Source organism: Gopherus evgoodei, unplaced genomic scaffold, assembly GCF_007399415.2.
Source record: "Gopherus evgoodei ecotype Sinaloan lineage unplaced genomic scaffold, rGopEvg1_v1.p scaffold_79_arrow_ctg1, whole genome shotgun sequence".
In the NCBI taxonomy this organism is placed as follows: Eukaryota; Metazoa; Chordata; order Testudines; family Testudinidae; genus Gopherus; species Gopherus evgoodei.
This window is the reverse complement of record NW_022060100.1, coordinates 118,858-143,204: the sequence shown is the minus strand read 5'-3', so window position 1 is coordinate 143,204 and position 24,347 is coordinate 118,858. Positions and strand designations below refer to the sequence as shown.

Genomic DNA, 24,347 nt, shown 5'->3' with positions numbered 1-24,347 from the left:
TTCAACTTCCCGGATATAGACTGAAGGATGAGTGCTTGCAAGAATAATAGGGGTCAGATTTTTCTGGATGTGATAGCGGATGGATTTCTTCATCAAGTAGTAGAAGTACCTACGAGAGGGGATGCCATTTTAGATTTGATTTTGGTGAGCAGTGAGGACCTCATAGAAGAAATGGTGGTAGGGGACAACCTTGGTTCGAGTGATCATGAGCTGATTCAGTTCAAACTAGATGGAAGGATAAACAAATGTACATCTGTGATTAGGGTTTTCGACTTCTCGAGGGCTAATTTTAAAGAGTTAAGGAAATTAGTTAGGGAAGTGGATTGGACGGAGGAACTTGTGGATTTAAATGCGCAGGAGGCCTGGAATTACTTTAAGTTGCAGCTGCGGAAATTGTTGGAAGCCTGCATCCCAAGAAAGGGGAAAAAAACCGTGGGCAGGAGCTGTAGGCCAAGATGGATGAGCAAGCAACTCAGAGAGGGGATTAGGAAAAAGCAGAACGCTTACAGGGAGTGGAAGAAAGGTGGGATTAGCAAGGGAAGCTACCTTGGTGAGGTCAGAACATGTAGGGATAAAGTGAGGAAGGCTAAAAGCCGCATTGAACTGGACCTTGCAAAGGGAATCAAAACCAATAGTAAAAGGTTCTACAGCCACATAAATAAGAAGAAAACAAAGAAAGAAGTGGGGCCGGTATACACTGAGGATGGAATGGAGGTTAAGGATAACTTACGCATGGCCCAATATCTAAATAAGTACTTTGCCTCAGTTTTTAATAAGGCTAGTGAGGAGTTTAGCGATGATGGAGGGATGATAAACGGGAATGTGGATATGGAGGTGGATATTACCGCAACTGAGGTAGAGACCAAACTTGAACAGCTTAATGGGACAAAATCGGAGGCCCGGACAATCTCCATCCGAGGATATTAAAGGAACTGGCGCGTGAAATTGCAAGCCCGTTAGCGAGAATTTTTAAGCAATCGATAAACTCGGGGGTTGTGCCGTATGACTGGAGAATTGCTAATGTAGTTCCTATTTTTAAGAAAGGGAATAAAAGTGATCCGGGTAATTATAGGCCTGTTAGCTTGACGTCTGTAATATGTAAGGTCTTGGAAAAAATTTTAAGGGAGAATGTAGTTAAGGACATAGAGGTCAATGGTAATTGGGACAAACTGCAACATGGATTTACTAAAGGTAGATTGTGCCAAACCAATCTGATCTCCTTCTTTGAGAAGGTGACGGATTACTTAAAGGAAATGTGGTTGATTTAATTTACCTCGATTTCAGTAAGGCGTTTGACACGGTTCCACATGGGGAACTGCTAGTTAAATTGGAAAAGATGGGGATGAATATGAAAGTTGTAAGGTGGATAAGGAACTGGTTAAAGGGGAGACTCCAGCGGGTCGTATTGAAGGGTGAACTGTCAGGCTGGAAGGAGATCGCTAGTGGAGTCCCTCAAGGATCGGTTTTGGGACCGATCTTATTCAACCTTTTTATTACTGACCTTGGCACAAAGAGCGGGAATGTGCTAATAAAGTTTGCGGATGACACAAAGCTGGGGGGAATTGCTAACACGGAGAAGGACAGGGATACTATTCAGGAAGATCTGGACCACCTTGTAAACTGGAGTAATAGTAATAGGATGAAATACAATAGTGAAAAGTGCAAGGTCATGCACTTAGGGATTAATAATAAGAATTTTAGTTATACATTGGGGATGCATCAGTTGGAAGCGACAGAGGAGGAGAAGGACCTTGGGGTATTGGTTGATAGCAGGATGACTATGAATCGCCAATGTGATACGGCTGTTAAAAAAGCAAATGCTATTTTAGGATGCATCAGGCGAGGTATTTCCAGCAAGGATAAGGAGGTGTTAGTACCGTTATATAAGGCGCTGGTGAGACCTCATCTGGAATATTGTGTGCAGTTCTGGTGTCCCATGTTCAAGAAGGATGAATTCAAACTGGAACAGGTCCAGAGATGGGCTACTAGGATGATCTGAGGAATGGAAAAACTGCCTTATGAAAGGAGACTCAAAGAGCTTGGCTTGTTTAGCCTGGCCAAAAGAAGGCTGCGGGGGGATATGCTTGCTCTATATAAATATATCAGGGGGGTTAACGTTAGGGAGGGAGAAGGAACTATTTAAGTTTAGCACTAATGTAGGCACGAGGATGAATGGGTACAAACTGGATATTAGGAAGTTTAAACTTGAAATTAGACGAAGGTTTCTAACCATTAGGGGAGTGAAGTTCTGGAACAACCTTCCGAGGGAAGTAGTGGGGGCAAAAGACTTATCTGGCTTTAAGACTAAGCTTGATAAGTATATGGAGGGGATATTATGATAGGATAGTTTAATTTGGGCAATTGATCTCGGATTATCACCAGATAGGTCTGCTCAATGGTCTGCGGGGAGATGTTGGATGGGATGGGAACTGAGTTACTGCAGAGAATTCCTTCTTGGGTGCTGGCTGGTGAATCTTGCCCACATGCTCAGGGTTTAGCTGATCGCCATATTTGGGGTCGGGAAGGAATTTTCCTCCAGGGCAGATTGGCAGGGGCCCTGGAGGTTTTTCGCCTTCCCCTGCAGCATGGGGCATGGGTCGCTTGCTGGTGGATTCTCTGCAGCTTGAGGTCTTCAAACCAATTTTGAGGATTTCAATAACTCAGTCCTGGGTTAGGGGTTGTTATAAAAGTGGATGGGTAGGGTTCTGTGGCCTGCCTTGTGCAGGAGGTCAGACTAGATGATCATATTGGTCCCTTCTGACCTATGAGTCTGAGTCTATAAGTAAATGAAAGGAACGAAGGGACAATGCTGGGGTCTGGCCTTAAAATGACTCTGCACAAACAGACCCCCCTCATTTCTCATCCAATTAGCAATTGCAGGAGCAAATCCAGCCATGGGGGGAGCAAACTACCCAGGAATGGGACTTTCTTTCTCCTTTTCCCATCCCCTCTGCCTGCCCGTCTGGTAGCAGAGATTGAAAGGGGCAATGAGAGAGAAGAGTTTGGAGAGAGATTTCCAGATCTCTGATCTGCCCAGAAACATGTATTGCTGCAATCTGGATAGAGTCACTTTCCTGTAGAAAAGATGAGAACCAGACAGAGGAAAATCCAGTTCCTGACTCCATATTCCCCCTGCTGGGGTGTGGCTGCCGTGGGGTCAGTGTCTGAGGGAATCCCCCACAGTGACTCCTTTGGTTCTGCTTTTTTCTAGCCTTGTGTTCAGAGACTTTGTTATGGGATGGGAGGAGGGAGAAGGGAGGTTAAACATGTCTCTGTGGGTTTAGCCTGGCAGAAGAGGCCAGGTCTACACTGTACAAAGAGATGAAGTCTTTTCTCAGCGTGGCAGACTCTAGGGTGTCTGTCTGCATGGAAAGGGCCTGGGGGAATCATGCTGTGAAATGAATTAAAGCCTGTTCTGAAAGCTCCACAACTGCCCTTCTCACCCTACCAGGCTGCGGAATAATGTCCATGTTTCACTCCAGTTCATCCCATCCTCTTGTTGGACAGGGGAGAGAAATGGCTGCAGAGGAGCCAGTTCAGGTAGGTATTATCAGGGGGTTGCTGGTGGGTTCCTCCAGGAGGGAGCAGGACAGCAAATACACAGGAGATGGGAAGGTTTGCACAGTCTGGTTTGCAGGAAATGCACAGGGTGGAGAAAGGGAGGAGGACGGGTGTGCTAAACCTGCTGGGAGTTATTTAATAAGTGGCCTAGATTCTAGGAACAGACCCATGAGGTTCGGCAGTGGAAATGCTCTAGTTCTTCTTTGAGTGCTGTCCCTGTGGGTGCTCCACTCTAGGTGACAGTGCGTCCCGGCGCTGTCGATCAGAGATTTTCAGTAGCAGTGCCTGGTTGGGGCACATGCACCCAGATGGTACCTCCCATCTGGTTGGAATCTTCCTGAGTGCTTGCGCCCCACACCCTCCTCAGTTCCTTCTCAACCGTCCTCTGCTGAAGACGGGACTCAGGGCAGTGCTACTTTCTCTTTCCTGATCTCTATAGGAAACAGTAACAAAGAACATTGGGAAGTAATTAATAATTACTTCGCAGTTGTTTCCCTTCCTTTAGTATAGTTACATAGTTAGTTACTTTGTTAAAAAAAACAAAAACCCTCAGGCTTGTCTCCCATTGATTGTCTCTTCTCTAACTCGTAATGCCAGGACATTCAGGTTTCAAAAGACGCATCTCCTGTCAGGACTCCATGCCACGCTCAGATGGCCACTCTCATTGTGTGAAGTGCCTCGGGGACACCAACATCCCCGCGAAGTGCTTCCGTTGTGCGAACCTCAAGTCAAGAGCTCCTCGTGACAGGGATATGCGCCTCAAGATCATCTGATGGAAAAATCCCTGCAGCCACTGTCGGAGACGGGAAAGGAAGAACCCGCTCCCCACACGCTGCCCAGCCAGATCGGAACTGGTGGGGAGCGTGGCTTCACCCTCCCTGGAGCGGAGGCAAGAAGCTCAACAGTCTCACAGACGAGACTCTAACAAGGGTAGGGGGTCTCCGGCGAGATCCCTACCCTCTGTGCTGACAGCCCGAAAGACAGCTGTTTCAGCCTCTCCTAATGCCTCAGGAACTGCTCTGACAGAGCTTAGAGGCAGGGACCAGACCTCCCGCGCGGGGAAGGCACCTACTGACTCAGTCCCCTCAGTGCCACAAACGACTGTGGCATGGACAACTCACTTCTCTTCGGCACTGACGAAGGCTACAGCACCGGCACCATGTTCCTCCTCAGCACCGGCAACAGCCGCGGTGCCGGCAGTGCGTTCGGCTCCAACACCCAAAACGGCCGCAGCACTTACAGCCTGGTCAGTTTCAGCGATAAAAGTGGCCATGGTGCCGCCAGCGCGCTCTGCCTTAGCGACGAAAATAGCTGCGGTGCCGACAGCGCGGTCAGCCTCGGCACCGCGAAGAGGGTCAGCACCCACCCACTCTTCTGCCCGCACACTAGCTGCAGACCCCCTGCAGGGCACCTCTAGGCTCAACACAGCAGGACACTCTGCCACTCTCTCCTACTAAAGAACCAGAGCAGAGAGCAAGCTTAGATCAGCCTGGAGACCAGGAACAACAGCTTCTCACTCAAAGTGACCTTCTAGTGCAACCTGAGCCTCACTCTCCGCTCCCAGACACAGAGGACTACTTTCTTGACCTGCCACTTTCTCCACCTGAACTGGCTTTCACCGATGGTGACCTTGAGCTACAGCAGCAAGCGGAGTTCTCCCCTCCTGCTTCTCCTCCACAGGCACCTTTACCACCTCAGATCATGGTTCAAGCTCAGCAGCCTCAGTTTCCCTATGTTTCCCCCCCGTGGACAGTGCCTGGGTTCTCCTACCCCATGCCTTGGCCTCAGTGGTACCCGTGGCAGAATCCTCCTACCAATCATCTTCCTTCAGTGCCTCAATCTCCTCCTCCATCCACTTCCAGGGTGCCTGAGCCCCCTCCAGAGTCCGGGAGCTATGCACCATATCCTGACTCGCCTAACCCTAACTCTCCATTAGCCTCAGATGAAGCCATCCTCCCTCCACCTCCACAGTCCGTAAACGACTGCAAACAATTTCAAGAGCTTTTCATGAGAGTTGCAGTCAGTCAGGATATCCCCTTAGAAGAGGTTCAGGAGAATCAGCAGAAACTCCTTAAAATTCTTCAACTGTCTGCGCCCTCGAAAATCGCGCTCCCTATAAATGAAGCACTCATGGAGTCAGCTGACATCTTCTGACAAACCTCAGCTTTTCTAGTACCAACTTATAAGGAGATTGAACGTACATACTATGTTCCTGCAAAGGACGCAGACTTCCTGTTTTCTCATCCACCACCGAACTCTCTTGTCATTGATGCAGTTACACAGTGAACTAAACAGTCACAATATCGACCAACCCCACAAGACAAGGACATTAGACGCCTTGATGCCCTGGGCCGCAAGGTTTATACATCCTCTACACTACAATTCAGGATTGCAAACTATTCTGCTCTCCTCGCCAGCTATGATTTTGATAATTATAATAAGCTTCTCGAATTTGCCTCATACATCCCAGAGGACAGAAGAGCAGACTTCAGATCAATCCTGTCTGAGGGACAACTGATCTCCAGAACGGCCCTACAAGCGTCCTTAGACACGGCAGACACAGTAGCCTGTACCACTGCAACTGCTGTGGTTATGCGCAGATCCTCATGGCTCTCTGCATCAGGCATTCCTAAAGAACTCCAGACCAAAGTGGAGGACCTCCCCTTTGATAAGGTCAAACTCTTTTTTCGAAAAAAACTGATCAACTCCTCCACACCATGAAAGATTTGAGAGCGACACTGCGCACCCTGGGCATTCACCCATCACTTCCCAGGAGACAACTATGCCAACCATACCAAAGACCACGCACATATCAGTACTATCGCCCTCAATCCAGACCATATGACGCAACTAGGAATTGTACTAGACCTCCCAAACGCAGACAAAATCAAAATCAAGCCACCACCTTCCGTCCACCAGGCAATAAACAACAGTTTTGAAGCTTTGGTCGAGGGTCTGCACGGCCACCCCTTGATTCCACCACTTACTTGTCCATTTGGCCACCGCCTCCAGTATTTCCAACATGCTTGGCAGCGGATTACACAGGACCATTGGGTCCTTGAAATAGTTCGGACCGGTTACTCCATCCCGTTCATATCCTACCCTCCTACCTTTTCCCCTTCCCCGTCCCTCTTCAGGGACCCCTCTCACGAACAGTTACTTCACACAGAAGTGGCACACCTTCTGCAACTAGGCACAGTGGAACCTGTGCCGGCGCAACATCAAGGGACAGGGTTCTACTCCCATTACTTTCTAACGCAGAAGAAAACCGGGGGATGAAGGCCTATACTAGACCTACGCCAACTGAACAATTTGTGAGGACACAAAGATTCAAGATGGTCACATTGGGCACAATAATATCTGCATTGGATCAAGGGGACTGGTTCACAGCCCTCAACCTACAAGATGCTTACTTCCATATATCAATACATCCAGCTCACAGACGCTTCCTACGATTCACAATCGGTCAGGATCACTTCCAATACAGAGTTCTCCCTTTCGGACTCTCCACAGCTCCAAAAGTTTTTTCCAAGACCCTAGCCGTGATTGTGGCTCACCTCCGCAAACACGAGGTCACACTTTTCCCCTACCTGGACGATTACCTCATGAGGTGCGACTCCTATGGCGAGACACTTCAAACCACGTGCTTCGCCATCTCCATTTTTCACAGCCTAGGCCTCCAAATAAACATTCAAAAATCTACCCTGATACCTACGCAACAGATCGAATTCATTGGAGCTCATCTCGACTCAACCCAGAGCAGGGCCTCGCTCCCATACAACAGGTTCCTCGCTATCACGCAGCTCATACGTACGCTCTCTATTCGTCCCAGGACACAAGCAAGAAACTGCCTACAGCTCCTTGGTCACATGGCAGGTACCACCTTCGTGGTTCAACACACCAGGCTACATATGAGATGCCTTCAGGGCTGGCTCAACTCCAGTTTCAAACCCAGCAGACATCCCTTAGGGATGTTGCTAACTCCTCCACCTCACGTTATAACTTCCCTACAATGGTGGACAAGTCCAGAAAACCTCTGCACAGGGGTTTCCTTCCAGCAACGATCCCCAACGCTCATGCTCACCACGGACGCTTCCCTGATTGGTTGGGGAGTGCATCTAGGGGAACACAGGGCACAAGGCCAGTGGTCTGCATCAGAGACACATCTACACATAAATCTTTTAGAGCTCAGAGCAGTGAGGAGAGCATGCCGTTGCTTTCTTCCCCTCATAAAGAAAAAATACCTGCGAGTCTTAACACACAACATAGCATGTATGTATTACATAAACAGACAAGGAAGAGCCCGATCACATTCCTTCTGCATGGAAGTCATTCGACTATGGAATTGGTGCATACGACATTGAATACAGATCATCACTTCCTACCTACAAGGCTGTCACAACACGACTGCCGACACACTCAGCAGACACTTCTCGATGGAACGCGAATGGGAACTGCACCCCACAGTACTCCAAAAAGCTCTTCTCCCACTGGGGCAGGCCATCCATAGATCTCTTTGCCATGACTCGAAACCGGAAATGCCCTCCGTTTTGCTCCAGGACGGGACTCGGGACTGCATCCTTAGGGGATGCATTCATCATCCCATGGAATAACTGCCTCCTGTACGCCTTCTGACCTATCCCTCTACTACACAGAGTTCTTCAGAAGGTTGCGGACGACAAGGCCCAGTTCATCCTTATTGCCCCGGCTTGGCCGAGACAGACATGGTACCCCCACCTTCTCCGCATGTCCTCCCGTCACCCATGGGCTCTCCCCAACAGACCAGACCTCCTTTACCAGGACAACGGACAAGTCTTTCACCCCCAGCTCCAAAAGCTCCACCTCACAGCCTGGTTCCTTCATGGTTCCAAACCCATGAACTAGCCTGTTCCGAGCAGGTCCAACATGTCCTCTTGCACAGTAGGAGAGACTCCACTCATAAAACCTACCTTCAGAAGTGGAGATGTTTCGCTCTTTGGTGCTCGCATAACCATTTAGCACCCAATAATGTGACCCTCCCTAACATTCTAGAGTACCTCCTGAAACTAAAACAAGACGGACTCTCGATCAGCTCCATCAAAGTGCACCTGGCGGTGCTTACCACCTTCTGTGACTAATTGGATGGGTACTCACTCTTTACACACCCCACCATTAAACGCTTCTCGCTGCCCTGCAAAATCTTTACCCTGAAATTCATCCAACAGTGCCTACATGGAATCTTAACCTCGTACTTCATGCCTTCATGAAACCTCCATTTGAGCCGTTGGCTACCTCCTCTCACCTCCATATGTCCATGAAGGTGCCTTTCCTAGTTGCCATAACGTCAGCGAGGAGAGTTGGTGAAATGAGTGCCCTCATGGCCCACCCTCCCTAGACAATCTTCTCCAAGGATTGTCACTTTTTGAGACCACATCCTAAATTTCTTCCTAAGGTGGTGTCAACCTTCCACCTCAACCAACCTATATACTTACCTACTTTCTATTCCAAATCTCACAAAACTCCGCAGGAAGCAACCCTGTATACTCTCGATGTGAGGAGAGCAATTGCCTTTTATTTAGAACGGACTAAACCATTTTGCAAGTCTCCACGACTCTTCATTTCCATTGCCAAAAGATCAAAGGGCACAACTGTCTCTAAACAACGTCCATCCAAGTGGATCTCTGACTGCATCAGATCCTGTTACCGTGCGAAGAATCTTCAACTGCCCGATAACATTAGAACTCATTCCGCTAGAGCCATGTCGGCATCCATTGCCTTTTTACACAATGTTCCCATTCCTGATATCTGCAAGGCGGCTACATGGTCATCTGAACACACGTTTGCAAAACACTATGCTCTCATGCAAGACACCACGATAGATGCAAAAGTAGGCCATACAGTACTATCTTCAATACTCCCTGCCGCATCTCCAAAGTCCCACCAACCTTAGTCGGTACTGCTACACATTCACCTAGAGTGGAGAACCCACAGGGACAGCACTCGAAGAAGAAGAGAAAGTTACCTTGCAGTAACTGAGGTTCTTCGAGATGTGTGTCCCTGTGGGTGCTCCACTCCCCGCCCTCCTCCCCTCTACTTTGGAGTACTTGTATGATGCTCCACGGTAGAGAAGGAACTGAGGAGGGTGTGGGGTGCACACACTCAAGAAGATTCCAACTAGACAGGAGATACCATCTGGGTGCGTGCGCCCCAGCCAGGCACTGCTACCAAAAATCTCCGATCGACAGCCCCGGGGTGCACCGTCACCTAGAGTGGAGCACCCACAGCGGGACACATCTCGAAGAACCTCAGTTACTGCAAGATGAATAACTTTCTCTTTGTGGAGCAGAAAATAATGCAGCTCCATGGTCCTGGGACAACTGACCAGACTCATAGTGCTGGAGCCCGACCTGACTAACCAGCGGCTACTGTGAGATATGAAGGGGGCACCCACCTGTGAGGCTTAGGGAGATTCCCCTTCCTTCAGATCCAGCTCTTCAGAATGGGGAGGGAGTTGGTCATCCTACCAGGGAGCTGTCTCTGGACTCTGCTAAGGGCTCCATCTCCTGAATCAGTCTGTGGCTAGTAGGTGTGTGATGGCTCTGCTGAGAGAGAGGAGGGGCTCTCTCTTTGTTCCCTCCCCCTGGTGTTTACTGGATGCTCTGAGCAGGGTGGGAGTGGGACTCTGACTGCAGTCCACCCAGAGTTTCTGTTTGGCTCCTGTCCCCCATGTACAGGGGGACTGTGAATGGGGCAGCAGGTACTGAGTGTTGGACTCTTGCTTTTTCAGAGGCCGGTGACCTTCGAGGAGGTGGCTGTGTATTTCACCAGGGAAGAGCGGGCTGTATTGGACCCCACTCAGAGAGCCCTCTACTGGGATGTCATGCAGGAGAACTATGAGAATGTGACCTCGCTGGGTAAGGGTTACTCTCCCCTCAGTTCTTGGAATGGGAAAAGAAGAGAGATGGTTCATGCCAGCCACACAATGCCACCTCTATTCTGCCCTGTTTCAGCATCACCCCAATATGCTAGTGACACACACGCTACCAGAGACCCTCCCTTACTGCAGAACACTTTTGGGAACAGAGCACAGGAGCCATATCGCACAGCGTCAAATATCTCCTGTTTGCTCAAGTAAAACTGAGGATTAGGTGAGGCATAATCAGCAGAAGCTTCCTACCCCTGACCTCTCAAACCCTGAGCCTTCTGCACCCAGACCTGAATGTGCTTGGGGTGTAACAAGCAGGCTGCTGGAGTCAGAGCTGCTGGTCCAGGGTTTCTTATCAAACAGACTGTCCATGTGTCCTTGAATACTGGCTGGGGGTATCCAGAGAAGGAAGCTCAGTGGCGGATTTAGCGTTAGTGGGGCCCTTTGCTCAGCTCCATTTTAGGGATCCCTCCTTGGGACACAGGCAAGAAAAAGAACATTCTCTCATTTCCCTCCCACCCCTATTTTTCTTTTTTTTCTTCCTCCTCCTCCTATAAGTAATAGGAAGTAAATGAGGCTAAAGTGAGGTCCCTTGATTGTTTTTGTGGTCTGAGTTTTCCACAGACCACTTGAAAATCGCTGAGCGTCTCATTGCATCACTTAATGATCTTTCCAAATATTGTTTGTACTGTTAGCTAACTATTGTAAAGCGCTCTGGATAAGAGCCCTTTATAAAAAAAAAAAAAAAATTAAACATTGGGATGCAAGGTCTGGCCAGGAGTTAACGTGTGGGAGGGGGCTCAGGGCTGGGACAGGTGGTTGGGGTGTGGAGCACTTACGTGGGACAGCTCCTGTTTCATGCAAGCAATGCAGAGTGGGATGTGGGGGGGGCAGGAATCAGGGTTAGCCGGAGGCTTCTTGGAGGGGTGCAGGAGTCAGGGTTCGGAGGTGTGTGAGGGGCATGGGGCTGGAGAGGGGAGGGGTTATGGGTGGTTACAGGAATCAGAGAGGGCAGGGAACTGAAGTGTTTTTGAGAGCAGTGAAAGAGAAAGGGCTGGAGGTGTGAGAGGGGTTGCAGGGCCTGGGAGGGAGGGTGCAGGAGCAGGCTGGAGATTGGGGTACAGCATCTGGCCAGGTTTTAGGATGCAGGAGGGGGCTCAGGGTTGGGGCAGGACATTTAAGTGTGGAGTGCTTACTTCGGGCAGCTCCCATTTGATGCGAGGGATGCAGATGGCAATGTGGGGGTGTGTGTGCAGGAGCTCCCATATTTGGTGGGTTTGAGGAAGTGTGGAGGAGTGCAGGAGTCAGAGCATGGGGTGTGAGGGCTGGGTATGTGGGAGGGGGTGCAGGAATCAAGGCTGGGGTCCTGGGGGTGCTCCCAGCCCCCTACCCTGGGTGGCTCACAGCAGGGGGTGAGGTGGTATGTGATAGGGGAGTGCTTAGTGAGCAAGCGACCAGGAAGCTTTGCAAACAGGACTGCTAACGAGGAGTTTCATGAGGGAGTTTGGAAGAGGGCGAGGTTCTCTTCCCATTCTTTAAAATATTTAAGCTATAATACAAACTTCTTGATTGAAACACCAACCCTGTTGTTAACCTAGGTAGCTGTAAGAGAGAATGCAGGCAGAAGCCCAGCAGGAGAGTGGGGGCTATCCTGTTTATTGCTCTCAACGTAGCATGTGTGATTACCTGCCCTGTGGGCAGGTGGCGTATGTGTGCATTTGGTGCAAGGAACTCCTGGCCCTCAGAGACCGCATGGAGGCTTTGGAGGCCAGGATGGTGGAACTGGAGACACTAAGGGAGGCAGGGAGGTATGTTGATGAGGCTTTCCGGGACACTTGTAGATTTCTCCCACCTCCGGTCAGACAGCCACTGCGCTGTTGCAGAGGATGAAAGGCCCAGGGAAGGAGAGCAGTCTGTGGGAGTGTTGCAGGCACAGAGGATGCCCGAGGCAAGCAACAGTGGTTCGTTGCCCAGAGTGCGTAGCGCCAATAAACACACCAGGGTGGAGAAGCAAGCAAAGTTTGAGATTTTAAAGCGGTGCAGGGAGGCTGACGCCTCAAATCAAGCACAGCTAAAACAAGCAGTCTGTTCCTTTATATTCCATGAGAACTTTTTTTGCTGACTAACAATTCCCCGTTTTCCCTCCCTTTTCTGTCTGGCTGCAGCAATCTTTTCTCACACACTCCTTTGTCTTTTCCCTTCCTCTCTCTCTTTCTGCTGCAGAGACATGTATGCTGTGTCTAAAAGCGGCCTTGAAACTTGCTTCAATTTAGCTCCAGTGTGTTACAGCAGGGAACTGGCTGTTACAATCAGAAAACTAACTGCTGACATTACATTTTACAGCTTTTAACATATTAGGTTACACTAGGTTACACAAAGTGTTTAACATGGAGGAACATTGGTTCATTGAGGCCTGAGCAGGAGGGCTTCATCGGCACTCGTGATTTTCCACCCTCCCGAGTTACCTAGGGTTATGCCTAGTGACACCAACAACTTCCTTCTTTGAGAACACTCAACAAACTTTTGGCTGAGTTTTTTTATACTTTAAGGACAAAAAGCAATTAAGCTCTAGGGAGCTGGAGTGCTTTACAGCAAGCAAGCAAGGGGAGAGTAACGATACACAACACCACACCAGTGAGCAGGAGGCGAACAATACCTCCCCTTAGTCCTCCCAGGTTGGGTAACCAGTCCCAGAGGAAATTAGAAATAGTGGGTTTTCTTTCCTGGGCCTTTTACTGTTTAAAAGTCTGTTTGGCTGACAGGATGTGCTTGTTAATATTCTGTGTGTTTTCTGGGACGTAAGTACAGCCTTTATTTCCTATACAAGTGGACACCCCGCCCTGTGAAGCCACACTTTCACCCAGAAAGTGTCCACGTATGTCTTTATGATTACAGATTAGATGGTATTTTTGATGTGTCTGTAAGGGCAGTGGGCCAAGTCTGTTACTTAAGATTACTTCGAATGGCCATCAGCTGGTTATTCAGGAAATTCCGAATTTCTAAACATACTAGATCCCACTGCAATGCCCTTCCAGCCTTAGTGATATTTAATACCATTTTTCTTGATGTAGTACTATAATACACCTGTTATTTAACTATTCTCAGGTACTTTTAAAATGCATTGACATTAATAGCATGGGGGGGAGGGTTATATTATTAGTTATTTTTCAGGACACAGGGCACAGCCTGTAGAATAAACCCCAAGCTTCAATTAAACCACATTCCCAAGCACAGGTTTCACAAATGTTCTCCCGCCAGTGTATAATTTTTTTTTTTAACAGGGTTAGTTTTTAATGTTCTTTTTAGTCAGGAATTTCTGGACTTAGGCAATTTTTGAGTGTTTCTTTTTTTTTTTTTTCAAAACAGTCGTGGTTTAGTATTCTACAGGGGAGAGGTTACCAGCACATTACCCTGTAATGGTTTTGATTTTTTTAGAAAAATTTAAAGGCACAGTAGGTCTGTTAGTGGACAAGGGAGAGGTTACTAGCACTTTACCTTGTACTTTTTCCCTACTATCTAGAAGGCACAGTGGAGCTAGAAGGAGAAATAGGCTAAACATTAATAGGAGAATTCTCCCAAGGTGGAGGGGTCTTTTTGCAGTGAGAATCATGGGTCCAAGAAGTCAGCCTTTGGCACTTCACAGCAGTGTTGGTAGTCAGCAGGGCTTAATAAGGGCCTTTTTAGCATGGAGCCAAAGCAGCTTTTTGTTGATGGACCTTTACATCAATTTAGTTTCCTGGTTCCAAGGAATGGCAGAGCTGCTAGGGTTTTTGGATAGCACTTGCTTACCTGTGAGAAAAGAAACCTAACGCATTTTATTAGTGCCTGGCAGTGTTTTGCAGATTTTATAGCTACGTGGGCAAATTTAAGCCCTTCTTTTTCTGGTTGTTAGCCAAGTCTTAACTGTGAGCAGTGTCCTTGAATGGAGTTAGTGTTTTATTTATAGCCTGAGCTTGCTAACTAATTATTTTTTTCAGTTAACTTATTTTGGTTTTTGTCCTTTTTTTTTTTTTTTGGCTTTTTTTAACCTGCAAAGGGAACTTTTACTTTTTACTTATACACCTTTTCTCCAACAATGAACACCTACACATTGTCATTATACAGTACATTAGTTTTATTATTTAATACATGCCACATACACCCTTTTATTAAAATAACCTTATTACAGAACTTTGGAGCAACAAGCTAGAACAAGCACACCCACTTCGAGGAGTTTATTTAATTTAACCTTTAGTCCAATAGCTTCCCACCTTCCCCAGTTCTGGCTAGAAATCTGAGGTAGCCAGAAAGATCCCATGTACAATATGGGGAGTGGGTTAACTTTTCATGTCTTTGCTTTCAAAGACTGTTGGTATGCAAATTTTAACAACAATTTTTGCAATTAACAATTTGGCCAATGATTTTTTTTTTTTTTTACTTAAGGAAATGCATTAAACTTTAGTATATTACATTTTTCTGATTTATTCAAACACTTTGTATTCCAAGTTGAACAAAACAAGTATTTGCATTTTAATTTAACCTTTTTGTTTGATTTTAAAATAGACTATTCTATGAAATTATTAAACACAACAATTCCAGCCACAAGACAAAACTCTACAAGACAGAACATAGGACACAGAACATAATTCCTATTGTGCCAGTAAATACATGGTACGTAGAATGCTGTTGAGCTGGCATTAGTTTTCTTTGATTATTTGAAAGACAAAAAAAAAACAGAGGTCTACCCCTTCTGGGCAGACAATCATTGCTTAAAATATACAAATACCCTTGTTGACTTCAGGCGAAACAGAGGAATGACCTTATATTTTCTTGTATTTGTTTCATAGGCAGCCCAGGTTTTTAATTACATAACACTGTATACATTCTTTAGCTAATTCAACTAAATTGTTCATAGCCAAATGAAATGATTGCAATCCATTAATTTCTTTGCCTAAATTTGTTTACAAAGATTTTACAGACACCAAGAACTTTCTTCTTTAGCATTTTTACAAAGTTCAACTGCTGTTCCCTTCAGCAACTACAGTTAACTTCTTACTTTCCCTTAAATTACTTGCTTGTTTTCCAACAGCCACTTTTATTAACTTAACTTACCATTTCAAGAAGGTCCTGGGTATTTGAAATCCCCATGCTTACACTTACTGACTCCTTCCTTCCACTACACCCTTAAAGTTTTCCAATCTGTTTTCCAATCTCCCTGTCTGTTGCCTGCCCACCTGGACCCAATCCTGCTTTTTTTGCTGAACCGTCCCTTCCATGGGCACCAACTTGTTCCACTACCAGTTTAGCTAGGAGGGTGGGCTTTTTAACTAGCCCCCACCCCTCCTGTACTCTTCCCTTAAACATTCTTACTTACAAGACTACCCAAGTCCTCCCTCATGAGGCTTGTCACCTGGACAAAAACACATGGCACATTGGGCAAAGGCCATTTACTTAAGATATAATCCAGACCCCTTTAGAGGGTTTACCCAGAGACCCATCCATCTGTCTGCTGACACTTAAACAGAAAAGAGAATTACACAGAGCAGAGGAACTTACAGTCTAAGCCAGGCTTTCCCACTTCTATACACTGACCACTACAGGGGACGGGACAGAAGGATCTCAATTTGACCTCAGAGCTTCCTCGCACGCATGGCTTCCACTTCGAGGAATTACGAACGAGAGGTTCAGTTTCACCCACACTCCTAACGCCCAAATGAACAGAGCAGAAAAACAACAGTAACCGGTTAAACAAAACAGAACCAGAACCAGATAGCATTTTTTTATTCTATTAGGACTCACTTTTAATCATGCAGTTTTCAACATATAACACCAACAGTACCAAGCAGAGCAAAGATAAAATAATAAGGGCAAAACAAATAGATGGTGTAAATTTTGCAGGGCTTCCCCCTTCTTAATTGCTTACCAAACTGTGACAAATTTTTGTTACCAGTCTATCCCTCGTGTCAGGTGATCAGACTGACACTATAGGATCGTTGGAGGAAGATAAAGAAAACACACCATATAACTGAATTTTAAAGCTTCATTAATAAAATAATACAACAACAACAGAGAGTGTTGGGAACACTCCCACATCACTCAGGAAAACATTAATCCCCCAAGCCCTAAGCTCCTTTCATACTCACATACGAACGTTTAGACTGGCCACTTCTGTGTATAATGTTCAGAGAAGGGGGAGAGGTGGACGGGAGATTATTCTGTATACAGCTTGTCCAGAATTTTCAACATGCTTCTGCTCTTGGGAGGGCTGTTCTCTTACAGCCTGGAATTTCCTGCGGCGTCTCTTTCAGAGATTCCAGTCCAGGTCGGCTGCCTGTGGCTTCTTCGATGTCACCAAGCCACACTGGCTCCAGGGTCACAAAGGCACACTGTTGGATTTTACTGGACAGTTAAGCTTTGCAAATGTAATTTCAGTTCTGTAACTTGTATTGCATTTGGTTCGCCTCTGTCTATATTTTTTCCTTCACAGCCAGCTGGGGCCGACAGCAGTTTTTCTTTGTACTTAGCATAGTCTGCACTGATTCTTGACCTTGAATGCAGAGCAACTTTCTTTTTATACCTGGGCCAAGCTGAATTTCAAATTAACCCGTTCCTTTCCTCAATAGACAAATTTGCTCATGCTTTGTCAGGGCTTTTTGGTGATTAAACGCTCCTCTTAGATGTATGATCTTATCTAGATTGAAGTACCTCCTAGTGGGCATTGTTTAGATGGATTTTCACGTGTGTAAATATTCCAATTCTCTAAATACCTGCAGGTTGTTGAACCATAATGTACATACATGTAATATGCGGGGGTACCCTTAGGGGGTGAGGTGGAATGTTTAGACTGTCTCCCACCCATTTTCCACTTACACACACAGGGAGGGTGCTCTGTCTGCGCTAGCGGCACATAAACTAAGGATCTCTCTCTATAGGGTACTCACACAGGAGAGGCTAACAAGGATGACCACGACCCTCCTACACCTCCCTTCAGGAAAGAGCGTCGGCTAGTCTCTGGGAGACGGCGCCGCTTACTCTGATTGCATCCAGTGAGATGATCAGACTGTCAGTAGCCCACACGGAAAGGAAAGGGGGAGGGAAGGTGGGTGGTACACACACTCCTAGATCCAGATAGCTTCCTCACCGGACGATGCCAGGCCAAGTCAGCCCACCATGGGTCGGATCTCCTAAAGATCCACTAATTACCGGGCTTGTGTTAGAGTAGTCCTGGTCACGAGCTTTTGCTTCACAGAGTACTCTGGGCATCTTCCGGTAACAGTCACTCACACTGGCCCCCAGTACCATTTTGCATCTGATCTTGCTTTTTAGCTTCAACATGGAGAGAGTGCACTAGGACATAGGGTCTCCCTTTTCTAGACAGCTCCCTTCTTTGTTTCTGCACTATCCCTAACCTGCTTTTGAATCCTTGCACTCTGCCAGACGGGGGAAGAACAGGAGCTATGGTGGGGGATTTTTTTACAAGAGCTCTTCATACAAACAGCTTCAGAAGCTACCCGTTCACTGAGAAAACAGGAGTAATTGGAGGATCGTGTTATAATTAAGTGATCCTTCCGGTGGCCACCTTTTCTGCTCTTCTAGTTGATATTGAGGCCAGTCTACTGTACAGAACTTTTTCAGTTTATTCTTAGTTATTGGATCCGAGCCAAACACCTTCCAATTCACTAGAATGCATTCTAAGGGTGTACACCTTCCCTGGCGCCCCATACCATGCCCTTGACCCATTATATGACACTCTATCGTCTAATGGGAATTACAACGACTGGGCATCCCCAGCCTCGAATTACAATGACTGGGCCTCCCCAGCCTCAGGCAAAAGTCCACACTACTGGACTGTTCCTACCTTGTCCAAGGGACCGGTTCCTCACCATCGCCCTCAACTGCTTCTCCGCTACTCGAGCACGTTGCTCCGTTGTGCCCTTCGGGGTCGGTCGAACTGCATCTCTGCCGAGGCCCCCGATGAAGTCACCGGTGTGCACTGGGCGTCGGTCATCGCCGCAATCCATTGACACCAAGAGGGATCCGGGCAAGGCTAATTTTCAGCCTCAAGCCCACCATTGGGCGCCAAGAACTGTTGCCGGCACAAAGTGCCCAAGGCCAAGCAACAGCGGGGTGGGGTTCATCGCCCAGTGTGCCGCACCAATAAACACACCAGGGTGGAGAAGCAAAACACAAGTTTATATGAGCTCAAATAAGGTGCAAGGGAGAAATAACAATCTCAAATCCTGCACGCCCACATGCAGGCGGTGCACCAGTATTTATATCCCCACCCTTGTATCTTTCTTTTTGTACTTTTCCATTGTGTAAGCTACTTTCTCATGCATATGGCCTTGGCCATAACATCTGTTTTTCATTTGTCTTATCTAGCATAAGCAATATCTAGTACTAACTGGTCTTGCTAACTACGGCCTTATTGTTTAGCAGTCAGTTCATAACACTGGTTACAGTCAGCACATTAATACAGAAGGTTACAAAAGTTTAGTGAGGCTAACACAAAGGCTTTTAACATGGAGGTACTTTGGTTCACACAGGCCTCAAGCAAGAAGATTTCTACCTAGTGGCACCAACATAATTGTATCCCACTACCCTAATTAACTTAAACATAGCAAAATTAATTATACAGCAGACAAAAACAATTAGAGAACCAGACTGATTAACATTGTAAAAGTGGTGGCCATGAAGGTAAAAGAATACAAAAATGACGGTTTCACAACCACAAGCATTGAGAAGTGATTTCTTGCCAAACAGGCTTTCAGACTAAGTTTTCTCTAACCATCTTAAGATCTGTTTCTTTATCTGGTGGTGATGGGCACTATCAGGACAGGATCAACTTCCTAACAGCCCAATAGCACCTTATTTCAGTGTGACCAGTTTGGGATGTGAGGATGTTACCCTTGGCTTCTCAGCTTATGGCTGCCCCTGCTGCTTAGCCAAAGGCCTTACTGTAAGAATAAGGCCTCAGACTGTCACAGTAAGAGAAGGCCCTTACAAATACAAACAGTGATTTTGATTCTTTGTTTTCATACTCCTGTAAGTAGCTAAGTGATAAAAATACACCTACGTTCTTAAACTATAGGCTTGACAGGCAGGCCTGAATATCTCTATTCTAACAGTGGGTTCTATCCCTTCCCCCATTCTGTGTCTGTCTTGTGTATTTAGATTGTAAATTCTTCAGGGCATGGGCCATCTACTATTCTCTCTTTGTACTTTACCTAGCACAATGGGGACCCACTGTTAGTTGCTCCTTAACACTAATGTAATGAATATGATTTAAAATCATAATAACTCTGCTGCCTCTTTGAGCCAAGGAAGCTGGCCTTGGGATGTTACTGCTTAACAATGAGCTGGGAGTTAAAACCATGGACTATTCTTTGTGACAAGTATCCCACAAATTCCACTGACCTCCCTGGTTTTCTTTGCCTGTAGTAGGTTTTCCAGTTTCCAAACCTGATGTGATCTCACAGCTGGAAGGAGAGGAAGAACCGTGGGTCCCAGACCTCCAGGGCTCTGAGAAGGAAATGCTTCGAAGAGCTGCCTGCAAAGGTGAGGACGTGGTTAAACCAACTCAACAACTGTGTGGGAATGCAGGAAACATTTGGGATGCCCTACAAAGACCCTAGGAGCTCTACACGTTCAGAATTGTTCCCTCCAGATGTGGAATCATTATGGCAGATGTCACTCATGGCTTCCAACCTATTCTGACTGACAACTGGCAGCAGGTCGCTCCCCGATCTCACTTTCCCCTGAGTGTTCTCGTGAGATGCAGACCAAAATTGATCCCTTCCTCTCTTCTCTGGGGAAGGGTTTGGGGAAAATCAGCTCCTGATAGTTTGATCTCTCCCACACATATTTTGGATTGTTCATCCCTTTTTCCATTCCTCTCTCTGAGATTTTCTTTCTTTCCGGTGCAGGTAATGATCTATGTCTGGAATCTCTCTGTCTCCCATCAGGTGATGGGATGGTAAATCAGAATGAGGAGGAGAAATCCCATCAGGAAGATGCTGAGCAAGAAGAACCACATAGAACTTTATCAGGAAGATCCAAAGGGAATGTTTCCTGGAGTTGTGCACTCCGAGAAAAAACAAAAGCCTGTGAGACTCAGGGTAGGCCAGAGGAAAACTTCAGTAGCCTCTCAGACCTTGTAATAAGCAACAGAATCAACTTGGAAGAGACACGCTACACATGCCATGAGTGCGGGAAAAGCTTCAATCAGAGCTCTACCCTTATCAGACATCAGAGAATCCACACAGGTGAGAAACCTTATGCATGCACTGAGTGTGGGAAATGCTTCAATCGAAGCTGTGCCCTTATCAGACATCAGACAATCCACACAGGTGAGAAACCTTATGGATGCTCGGAGTGTGGGAAATGCTTCAATCGGAGCTCAAACCTTAACACACACCAGAGAATTCACAAAGGAGAGAAGCCCTACACATGCTCAGAGTGCGGGAAAATCTTCAGTCAGCGCTCACACCTCATTATACATCAGAGAATCCACACAGGAGAGACGCCTTATTCGTGTGCTGAGTGTGGGAAAATCTTTAGTCAGAGCTCTGCCCTTATGAGACATCAGAGAATCCACACAGGGGAGACGCCTTACACGTGCTCTGAGTGCGGGAAAAGCTTCAATCAGAACTCAAACCTTATCAAACATCAGCGAATCCACACAGAGAGAAGCCCCTGCACATGCTCTGAGTGTGGGAAAAGGTTCAGTCATTGCTCAAGGCTCACTAGACATCAGAAAATCCACATGAGAGAGAATTGTAATAAATCCCATGACTAGGGTTGGCTAAAGAATTAAAAAAAAAAATCACATTTGCTAATTCCCACATAGTGATTTTTGCATCATCTTCACCGTGGTCTCTCAACTCCACCAGATAAGTTGCCGCCTTCTGCCTTTTGCAGCTCATCCTTCTTTGGGGTCAGTCCTATGATCTTTTCTATCAACTCCTTTCCTTTTGAGTCATAGGAGTGTGTGTCCCTCCTGCCAGGAATGTTCATCAGCTCCAGGTGGGGGAGAGAGAAGTTTGATCCCAACAACCTACACTGAGGCAAAAACTACCTGTGCCTTCCATCCACTAGGACTGTACATGGCGTTGGCTGCTCAAGTTAGTCTATAAGGTGCCACAGGATTCTTTGCTGCTTTTGCAAGTTAGTGATCTTCATGTAAAAATTGTAGTGCAGATGCAGTCCAAGTGCAGTGGTTGGCATTAGTTTTCCCCTTGACCTGACCTAAACTCCATCACTGTTCCTAGTCTAAACTAACCCTGAGCATCACGGTTATCTTGTTCCCCCATTTCAATGCAATTGTTAGTCATCGAGTTCTCTCTTTGGGAACAAATTGTTTCATTCCCAGTTGCTCTGATGTTGCTTCAGGTTGTGCTGGGGAGCAGATATTTTTATTATCATTTTCCGCACTTAAAATATATTGAACTATAACAAAGAGCAGGGATAGGGGGAAAAAGACATTTAACTCGTAACAACAGACGTAGTTAGGGTAAGTCAGAGGGAGTCCCTTATTCCCCATCACTCTCCTCCTTCAATCTGTGGTAGAACCTAAGAATCCTTTTCCTTTCCCCAGTTGTGGGATGGTAGACTTCCAAAAGTGATCCCTGTGCTATAGCACATGGCGAAGCTCAGAGAATAAACCCCAAATCTCCCCTGAGCTTTGCTTTTTGAATTCTGTATTTCCGATTACTTCAAGCCTGGGCATTGTGATTATTTACCAGTTTCTCTAGCACTGTTCCTACCATTGTTTCTGTAACATTTTTTGTTTTTTATGGGACAAGGTTGTTATTTCTTTACCCAACCCCAACCTGGAAGGTGTCTCTTCTCTGGCCCCTCCCCACAGACAAATCTGACATGGTTGAACCTGCCAGGAACAAACAAAAAGCCCCACTGGTCACACACACAAAGCAGATAGACACACACAAGATGCAGAAGAAACTGAATTATTTGAGCTATCAACATTTCCACTTTCCCACAGCATGTTAGTTCTGAAGCTTGTTTTAATTTGTTTGTTTTCTTGGAACCAGAACTGGGGAAAGAGAACACTGGAGTCAGTGGAACTACAGCAGGAAGGGATAAGTCTCATGATTTGTCACTAACCAAAGGCTTTGTAAACAGAACGATAATGTTACTGAATGGTCTGGCTAACCCTGCAGTTAGAAACAATCAGCTCTATGGGTGATAAATTGGCAGAGGCTCTGCTGCAGTTCATGAAATAGCAGCTGTTGAAAGGTAATGTGCTTCTATTTCAATACCTCTGGAAGAACAGAAGACAATGATCTGTGTTAAAGGAAAATTGCCATTTCTCAGAGCCCCAGTTTCTATTGTGTGTGTACAGGAAGGTTTGAATGTGCAGCAGGTAGTTTGGTAAAGCTTAGCTATTTTATGTGTATAACAGGCTCTGCCCTCCTCCAGCAGAGGTTTCAGTCACATACTATGGCAACTTACTGAATGTCACGCAAATTAGTCCATTCCTCCCCATAGTCAGTCTCTGATGGGAATGTTAGAATGAGGCAGAGAACTGGGAGAGTATTGCAGTAGGAATACATTAAAAAGTGGGATTAATCAGAGCTGGGGTGCAGACAGAGCCTATTCTACAGCTGGTGAAGTGACAAGGACACACTCCCACTAGTGCTGGCTCTGAAATAACAGCAGAAGCAGATCGAAAAGAATGAGCTCATATGGGAGCTGTAGGCAGCTGCCCTGTCAGTGCATCACTCACCTGGCAGGTGTTACACAAAACACAGCACTTCCCCTCTGGAAGAGAAACACTCCCCCCCACTGCCACCACTTCATTGTACTGTCTGTGGGGCTGTTTGTCCTGCAGGACTTTGATCTCTTCAGGTGGTCCATGGTGATTCATAAAAGATCCATTAGGGGAGCAGGAGTCATCCCAATGGAAATCTCTTCACTTCTTTCTGAGTGTTACCTTCTTAGCTCTGGCTTTGGAGATGACCTTAGCCTTATTCTGTCTTGATTTTAAGTAGGATTTTGATCACCTTCTGGGGCTTGGCAGCTTAGAACTTTTGAGCGCTTTTCTCTGCCTTTTTGGTCCCCGCTGCAGTCGGTACATTCTAGACATGAGCATGGTGACCTTCCTGAGGATCTTGAGAGCTTTAGCCAGCTTCTTGGTGGGTATTTTCCTGCTCACAGCCACTGTCTTCTTCTCATGACTTGTCTTGGGGGCCCAGCTGCTGATTGAATGTGAAGGAGCCAAGGTACTGGTGACTTTAGCCCGCACCAAGTTGCCTTTGCTCGTCAGACTCCTGAACCCCAACTGGACGTGGTTCTTGTTCTTCTGCACAGCACAGCCGTGGAGAAGAGGAATCTGCAAATGTACATTCCTATGATCCCTTTGTTTAATTGATGAAAACATAAAGTCGACACTTAGAGGATTGGAACTGATTTCAGCTGATGGACAGGTTTGCTAGGTTTTTATGCATTTGGACAGTGAAATGTTGTGTTTACATTCATTTCAAGCATCCCCATATAGTGGAGCTCTTGAACATAATGGATAATGGAAATGAAAATGTTTTCCCTTTTTTCAAAAATAAAAATAAAAAAAATAAGAGGCTTATTAGAGGGCACTTGGATTTGAAGCAAGGACCCCTTGATCTGCAGTCAAACACTCTACCACTGAGCTATACCCCTGTGAGAGCAGATACTTTCCCCATTGTAGCTGAAACACATCAGTGATTCCAATAGCAGGGGCAGGTTATCTCTGGGGCACAGAGAATTTTTTGGGGAGTTGGTGGCTCCTTTCTTTCCTCACCCTGGAGGAAACTCAGCTTTTTATTCCATGGTCCATGTTTTATGGAATAACAGCAGCAGCTTGAAGAAAGAGGAGAGTGAGATCTCACTCTCAGGGCTGAAGGTGGCC

The 24,347-nt window shown here is 46.5% G+C and overlaps 1 protein-coding gene and 1 non-coding gene across 2 annotated transcripts in view; one reads left to right on the top strand and one right to left on the bottom strand.

Annotated features, from left to right (window-relative positions):
* Positions 1 to 22,834, top strand: part of LOC115643949 (zinc finger protein 879-like) — a 70,043-nt gene extending 47,209 nt beyond the window's left edge. Inside the window, exons 7-10 of the mRNA XM_030547971.1 lie at positions 3,452 to 3,540; positions 10,328 to 10,671; positions 19,875 to 20,002; positions 20,371 to 22,834. Coding sequence (XP_030403831.1) covers positions 3,452 to 3,540; positions 10,328 to 10,671; positions 19,875 to 20,002; positions 20,371 to 21,242 — 1,433 coding nt within the window. The 3' untranslated portion in view covers positions 21,243 to 22,834. The remainder of the gene's footprint in view (positions 1 to 3,451; positions 3,541 to 10,327; positions 10,672 to 19,874; positions 20,003 to 20,370) is intronic.
* Positions 22,835 to 24,046: 1,212 nt separating this feature from the next.
* TRNAC-GCA lies at positions 24,047 to 24,118 on the bottom strand. Its single transcript has one exon. It is a non-coding gene; the product is annotated as a tRNA-Cys (tRNA).
* Positions 24,119 to 24,347: the final 229 nt, after the last annotated feature.